The sequence below is a fragment of the Triticum aestivum genome, chromosome 7B (genome assembly GCF_018294505.1).
Source record: "Triticum aestivum cultivar Chinese Spring chromosome 7B, IWGSC CS RefSeq v2.1, whole genome shotgun sequence".
NCBI classification, from domain to species: Eukaryota; Viridiplantae; Streptophyta; class Magnoliopsida; order Poales; family Poaceae; genus Triticum; species Triticum aestivum.
Genome location: NC_057813.1, coordinates 131,581,034 through 131,589,135, shown reverse-complemented (window position 1 = coordinate 131,589,135; position 8,102 = coordinate 131,581,034). Strand labels below are relative to the sequence as shown.

The 8,102-nt window shown below is 49.3% G+C and overlaps 1 protein-coding gene and 1 pseudogene across 1 annotated transcript; both read right to left on the bottom strand.

The window, feature by feature from the left end:
• Positions 1 to 4,240: 4,240 nt before the first annotated feature.
• Positions 4,241 to 5,023, bottom strand: LOC123162789 (probable E3 ubiquitin-protein ligase ATL45). The gene has a single exon (XM_044580556.1). The coding sequence runs from the start codon at positions 4,883 to 4,885 to the stop codon at positions 4,391 to 4,393; it is 495 nt and encodes a 164-aa protein (XP_044436491.1). The 5' UTR covers positions 4,886 to 5,023; the 3' UTR covers positions 4,241 to 4,390.
• Positions 5,024 to 5,258: 235 nt separating this feature from the next.
• LOC123157770 (uncharacterized) overlaps positions 5,259 to 8,102 on the bottom strand; it is a 42,385-nt pseudogene continuing 39,541 nt past the window's right edge.

The following is an 8,102-nucleotide window of genomic DNA, read 5'->3' as shown; positions in this document are numbered from 1 at the left end:
GGGCGGCGATGTAGAGGCGTCGTTCGGGCTTGGCGTCCGTGTGGTCGTGGGCGTCGTCGGCGTTGCCGTCGGCAGCTCGTTCAGGATGAGGCCGCGCTGCACCAGGTACCACGCCTTGAGCTTCTCGTCGTTGCTCTGGAGCATGTCCGCCCCGCTCATCAGAAAAGCCATGTCGGTGTTCCTCTTCTTCGCGGCGACGTTCGCCCGAAGCAGGTCGAGCTTGATGGCGTTGTTCTTCATTAGCGACGACCACCGTGCCTCGGTCTTCTCTTCGCGTAGGACGGCTCGGGCCTGAACGCGTAGCGGGGTGACCATGAGGGAAGGTCACGTTTGGGTTGAACCCACCGTGCGCGTCGCCGTCGGCGTAGCCGGGCGACGATGAACCCCATGGAGATCCGGCGCCTTGCTGTCCCCAGGGCGCGTACTGGGCGTGGCTGACGATGGGTGGATTCATCCCCGCCTGGTCGACCGATGAGGAAGACGTCACCGCGCGTGTCGCGTTGTCGCGGGCCTTCTTGGCTATGGCCCTGTTCCGCCTGTCGGCGGTGACTGCTTCGCGCCGCTGAACTTTCACCCTCCACTCGGCGTTCGACAGGCCCGGTGGCTTCGATGGCGGCGCCCTCGGCTTCCTCTGCTTCGGCTGGGCCACGGCGCCAGTTGCGGTTGCCGCCGCGCGCGGCATGGCGTGCTTCTTCGCGGCGAGTGGGAGGGGGTTTGGCGGGAGAAAGGGAGAGAATGGCGGGAGGGAGGCGAGCGAGCGGGAGAGATGCGAGGGAAAAGCGTCAAGAAACGGCGGGAAAAGACCCTCGGGTCGCTTCCAGGGCGGGCCCACACGCCTTTTTCGCTTGTGCCGGCTCCCCAAGCGCCCCCCAGGGCGCCGGGTTCGGCCTGGGTCCGCCGGCACCAGTTTTGGCCCGAGCCGGCGAAAAACGGGCTTCTGGGGGCGCGACTGGGGCCTTTATTTGACGCCGGCGCGGCAAAATCGCCTGGGGAGGGCCTGTTGGGGGCGCGGCTGGAGATGCCCTAAGAGCATCTCCCCCAGGCGATTTTTTCGCGCTGGTGTCGAGAAAACGCCCACTCACGTTTCCAGGAGCCCGTTTTTTGCTGGTTTGGGCCAAAATCAGTGTCGACGGACCCACACCAAACCCGGCATGTTGGGGGCGTCCAGGGATGCCGGGGCGAGTGATTTTGGCGCGAAAGAGCCGCGGGCCCGCCGAGTCAGCGACACGCGCCTCGTCGTTGTCGGAACGCCTCGGTTTCCCGCATGGAATCAATGGCAAGGCTGCCGCCGGTCAGCCTTGCCATTGATTCCTCATCACGGGCGGCGCATCACGGGCAGCGCGGCGACGCCTCCCCTCCCGCCATGCGTACACACGGCGGGGCTATATAAACCGGTGGCCTCCCTCGCCTCGACGACGGCAAGGATGGCGGCGACGGCAGCGACTTCGCCGCGCTCTGCGACTTCTTCGGCCCGTAGTTGTAGTTTGCGGCCTTTTTTTAACAAATTTACTATGTAAAATGTCGAACATGTCGAATATATGCCCTGTTTGTCGAATTTTAGCCGAATTATAGTCGAACTTTGCAGCATACTCTTTTTTTTAAACATAAACGACGTCTGGTGGGCGGCCCTGGGTTCGGCGGCTGCGAACCCACTCGCCCCCACGCTGATTTTTAGCGTCGGCTCGCTCCCAGACAGTGATTTTACGCGCTCCTTGGGGGGCCAACGATTGAAGATGCTCTAAGGGTGAGGCTAGCTAATGGTGAAGAATCCACCGTTCGTGTGGTTCTGCAGAGCGCTGTGGTCATTTCAAGTGTATAATCTGCACAACATTTTTTCTGAAACATTAGATCTATATACGGTGTAAGGACATCTCCAAATCGGACCCTCAATTCGCCCCACGTACTTGCGAATCACATTATGCAGATGTAGTTTGCCATTCAACATCATCCACATCCGTCCGCTTGTCTGGTTTTCCGTCAAATGATTTTCTTTTGCTATCAAATGATTTTATTTTTAGGTCAAACTTTGTACATAAATACTTTGTGACATACCAGATCCGCACAAAAAGTTTCAGGCCATTTGAAAAGGTACATACTCCCTCCATTCCCAAACATTTGTCTTTCTAGAGATTTCATCAAATGACTACATACGGAGCAAAACGAGTGAATCTACATTTTAAAATATGTCTACATACATCTGTATGTTGTGTCAATTTGAAATGCCTAGAAAGACAAATATTTGGGAACGGAGGGAGTATTTGTTTATTTTGAAAAGGACAATTTAAATGCTCTTGCTGCTATTTACTCCCTCCGTGCCAAAATAAGTGAGTCAATTTTGTACTAATTTTATGGAGTGAGTACTTGTTACTAGGGACTAAACAGTAATTCAAATGGGTTGGGTTTCAACATGATAATTGCCTGGGGAATACTTGCGGTATCATTAATATTTTAGTTTTACTGTTTGAAGAAATAAATATTTTGACTTGCAATTTGAAACTTGAATTTGACTTGGTTTTTTTATGAAGGGTAATTAAGCTTAGCAAAATGCGATGACATGGCATCTTTAGTACGAGATCATTGTAGCGTAACTATTGGGGTGTTACAGTGCTGCAGCGGTCTTCATTGTTTGCTAGGTTTGACTGGAGGGAAAGATCCTCCTTGCAACTATACTATCAATGGGCATTAGTACAACATGGGCTACTACCATCGACGACATCTATCCTCCTCATTCATCAAGACCATCTTTGAGCCAGTTCACTAGAAAAGATCTCACTTTGCTAAAGACAAGGAGCTAGAAAGGATGTGAAGAGGTCATTTGGAGTGCTTCAAGCCCGTTTTACAGTTGTTCGTGGATCTACTAAACATTGGAATATGTAAAGCTTGTGGGAGGTGATGACATGTTGTGTGATCATGTAGAACACGATCATAAAAGATGAGGGTGACGATGCCGTCCCTGTCCGAGGTCTGTAATTTGACAACATGGGTGATCTCATCCAACTTCCACATCAGAATCAGGCCACGTTTGATGAGTTTGTCCAAATGCATAAATTTGGCATCAAACAACTCATGAGTAGCTCAAGGAAGATTTGATTGACTATTTGTGAGCGATTAAAGAGGACAACTAGAACATATGAGTGAGTTCAATTCAAATTTGAACTATTTTATTTAAAAACTTAGTTGGATTGTAACTAGAAGTATTGTCGCTTTTGTATATTTTAAATTATAGGGATATTTAATATGAGCTCATGGGCTAAAAAAATAGATGCTGGAGTTTAGAGGTTATGATTGGATGGTTTGCTCTCGTATCATTGTCCGAGGACGAGTCCAGATTAGTTAGGGAACAAAGACACTGTCTGTTTTTAGGACCGGCCTTGGAGATGCTCTAACAACTTTTGAACAGGCATACGAATACAGTTGCATGCACACGAGTTGTCACCATTTTTGTTTTTATTGCGACGTTCTAAATGACTGGCAACTTTTAAATCAAAATTTCACTCTTGAATTTTGTTATATACTATCTCAATTCAGGTTGCTAAGACCTTTAAAACAAGACCAACCTCAGATACATTTTGACCGGTCTGAATTTTATTGTTTCTATCATATTATGAAGTTGGAATAATTGAAATCACTTTTTTAAATAATGAAATATTTTTTGATTTAATGAAATATCATAAATAGCCATTTTTAAATAACAAAATCATAGTTTTGAAATAATTGCAATACGTTCCATGAAATAGTAAATCAGTTTTGTTTTATTTAATCAAACTCTTTGGAAACATTGACATTGCTTATTTTTAATAATTAAAACCACCTTTTCCAGATAAGAACTTGAAAAAATCATAATAGCTTTGAAATAATGAAATTGTTCGTCACACTATTTGAAATAATCTGAACCCAAGGACTATCCTCCTAACCATCCAACCACAGGTTGGTTCGCAATTATCACTTTTTGATATAATTAAAATCACTTGAAGTTTGGAACTTTTTTGGAATTCTTTAAATCAAACTTTTGTGGAACATTGCATCACTTATTTGTAATCTTTGAAATCATTTTTTTTAAACAGGAAAGTGAAACATTTGAAGTTGTTCGAATCACAATTTTAAAATAATCGAATTCCGTTTTATGAAGAACAAAAATAGTTTTCTAATTAATCAAATGACTGAAATGTCTATTTTGAAATAACTGAATCTCTATTTTAATTAAATCACTTTTTTGTCTAATATGATTTGTGAAGGGTTGAGTATATCTATAGTGGTGGAACCATGTATGACTTGACATGACATATGAACCCATCTATGTACCTGTAAACACTATTCATGATTAATAAAATTTAGCAAGATCGGCTAAAAGAACATATCAGCGCCTCTAGACACCTCTTTGCGCGCTAAGCTAAACCATGTCAATGGCAGCCGATACTCGTTCTGACCCGGCCGCGATATTCCGCCTGCACAACGGGCAGGTGGTCTGGCTCTTCATCCACGCGTCGATGCAGTCCCGGTGGAACACGTGCCGGCACACCGGCACCTCGCTGCAAGCCTGTCCCTGCTGGAGCTCCTCCAGGCAGATCGCGCACACCAGCCTCTCCGACGCCCGCCTGCCCTCCGCCGAGTACGGGAAGTACCCCAGCTCCACCATCAGCTCCGGCGCTGGCGCCACCGTCGCCGGCCTCATCTGCTCCGCCCGTTCAATGGCCGCCATCACCTCGGCCAATCGGCCCAATCGTCGTCCGGGTGCGTTCGCTTCTGCCGCCCGCTCGCCGCCGCAGAGGCTCCAGAGGCATACTGCAATTACCGCTAAGAACCCCACAATAGGGAACAAGATCAGAAGCCACGCCATTACGAGGCCTAGTACCCCATCCACCGGCCCGAAGAACGAGCTCATCATCGCGCCGGTGCGGGCGGGCTTGTCGATTTTTGGATGTGGGAGACGCAGATATTTTCAGTATCAACTACAGGGAAGCCGGTACTCTGTTTCCATATATGGCGTATTCAGGTTAACCCGTTTGTAAATCGAGTCGGAGATGCGTGCTGATACGCCGTCTCGTAGAAGACCTAGACGGGAACGCGATATCCTTCACGATAAAGCCGACGCAAACGTTGTGACCTAGGAATCATACTCCAGTACGAGTACGTAGTAGTGTTGTAGCATAATCTGCTCTCTGCTTTGATTAATTCACCGAGTGTCAAAGTACATGTTTGGTATAGACGTATAGTGGAGACGAACGAGACACGAAAATGTGTCTGCTTGATCGGATTGTTCAAGGCTGGGGAGGCGGCGCGGCGTGGGAGGATGATCCGACGACGGGAGGCGCAGAGGTGGTGCCGTTGCCATTCACAGGCCTCGCTGCGGGCGAGGCGCGGGGCGCGGAGGTGGTGCCGTTGCCATGCACAGGCCGCGCGGCCGGCGCGGCGCGGGGGGCGGAGGTGGTGTTGCCGCCACCACGCACTGCGGGCCGGGAAGGAGGCACGGGGCGTGGTGACCGGACGACGCGAGGCGCGTCGGAGACGGTGGTGTTGCCCTCCTGCACGTCGCCGGCGCTCACCATGTCGGCGTAGAGGCGGCCGGCAATGACCTGGTTGGCCGCGTCGGAGGTGTGGTACGCGTCCCAGAACACGAACTGGCTGCGGTCGTCGCAGACGTCCGCCGTCGGCAGGCACAGGCCCCCCACCGACGTGTCCACGTCGCAGCACGACGTGTGGGACGTCGTGAAACCTGCACGCACGGATCGAATGACCATTAGCTCGCTGCAAGACAGACAGTGCGTCGATCCCTTGGCATGTGCAGATCGTTACCGTATTTCTTTGGGTGCTCGATGAGCTCCATGACGACGGAGTAGCAGTCGGCGAGGGACATGCGCGCGCCGGGGAGCTTGGCGTTGAGGCGGTCCAGCAGGTCCTTGGCCGCGGCGTTGAACTGAAGGGCGTACAAGTTCACGTCTTCCAGGCACTCGCCGTTGTCCGAGAGGACGCGCTGCGACGGGATGCAGCCGAGCGGCGCGAGCCCCGTGAACCACACATTACGCGCCCCGAGATGGTACAACCTCTGCAGAAACAAAATAATTACGTCAACGGTACGTGGTACTCTTACAGCTTACTGGCGTCGTTCGGTCTTACGTACCGTGAGCTGCTGGCTGATGGTCTCCATGAGGAGGCCGATGAACTGGTCGTGGGTGTACACGAAGCCGTCCGCCATGAACGGCCGCAAGAAGTTGTTGACGTAGTCGTTGCTCCCTGCAAAGCAAAGGGTATGCTCGTCGTATCAACTTGTACATTGCGTGCGGGGCAACTGATTGATCATCTGAAGCAAATCAAATGTTTTTTAAACTGTACCAAGTCCGATCTGGAAGATTGCGCCATTGACCACCTCCTCGGCGGCCTTCTTGCCGATCTTGCCGATCATGGCGTTCTTGATCTGCTCAAAGTACGATATCTGGTTGTCGAACGACAGGTACTCGACCTGCAAGATCGCATTGACCCCATATATCATCATGCTTCCGGCTGCCAAAGAAAGCATATTCTGCAACAATTAACGAGGAGATGAAACATCATGGCTCGATCGCTTACGAAGTAAATGCCGGTCTCATTGAGAAGTCCTGCGCCGCCGGACGCGAAGTTGACGCCGCCGAGAACCTCATCGTCGGTCATATACAGGGAGAGGAACGGCGGCGGCGGTGGGACGCCAAACTTGGCAGCTGCAGACACGCAAACCCCCGAATAAAACACATCACATTTTGCCATTCATGTGGATGTGGAGCAGCAGAAACAAGCAGCTTACGTACCCATGATGTCTCCGATGGTCCTGCCATTGGTGAACCTCCCGGTGGGGTAGCCACCTTCGTAGTCAATCCCGTACCAGGGGTAGTTGCACTTGGCGATGGAGAGGAGGAGGTAGTTGTTGTTGCCGACGTCCGACATCGAGTCGCCGAAAATGTAGATCACCGGCGCCTTCTTTGTCCCCGCCGTCGCTCCTAGAGCTACTCCGGCCATGGTCGCGAGCGCAAGGATGGCAATGGCTGCGGCCGTGGAGCTGAGAGCTGCCATTGCTGCGCCTTCAGCTTTCCTCCTCGGTGAATGCCTTTGTGCTTCTGTTGGGCAAGAAGCTGGTGGTGATTGGTGATGATCTAGTGTGCACCGAGTGGCGTTGGTTTTATAGCACGGCTGCACGGGTGTGGAGTGGCAGCGAGCGCAGGTGCAAACCATGACATTTCCTGCAAGTTTGGGTCTTCTGGTAGCGAGAGAATTTTGTGCCCGCGATTGGGTGTAGTGATTGAATTGCAACGGCTAAGCGTGTGAGAAAAGGCTTGGACGTTAAAAACAGTGGGAGGGATTAATCGGTAGTGTCGTGAGCAGAGCTGATGTGGTAGCTGTGGTTGTTGTGGAAATGTCGTTCTCGTCGCAAACGGTTTTTCATGGCATGGGGTACCTTGGTGCAAGGAAGGAGAATTTGGTTGGAATGCGGCTACGGGAGCGATAGAAATAGGACTTATGATGAGGGAAGAAGACGCTAAAAAAGTAATGTACGTATCTGAGCCGAACAATTGGACCCAAAAAAGCCCATTTTCCTGTGATATCAACAATAAAAATGTCATTATCCAAAAATAAAGTTCCCATGATATGTATTTTCTTCGCCATAACAGAAAAATCAAAACAAGATGAAACAATGCGATGATCCACTAAAAATGCCATGATGCACATAATAAAAAATACCATAATGTTCAAATTGACCATGGATTGATCGTGGCAGATTTGCGTAATAACTAAAAAAAGGCATACATAAAATTAAAACCGTGCTTTGAGAAAGGCAGAAAATTGTCATGTCGATAAAATGTAAAATAGTATATATTAAAGAAAATAACATGATAAATCTAATAAAATTTCCATGTTCCAGATAAAAAATTGTTATGGTGTACAAATAATGAAAAATGGCGTGCTCTAAAGTAATAAAACTACAATGCTCCAATTATAAAAATTTCCATGGTATATAAAAAGAAAAATATCATCATTTAAATAATAATAATAATGACATATACCAAATAATAAAAATGCCATGCTACCTACACTAAAACTACCATGGTTCTAACTAATAAAAATGCCATGGTCTA

Bases quoted from the DNA above. Each gene is read 5' to 3' on its own strand.
- LOC123162789 (XM_044580556.1), bottom strand. From the start codon at position 4,885: ATGATGAGCTCGTTCTTCGGGCCGGTGGATGGGGTACTAGGCCTCGTA.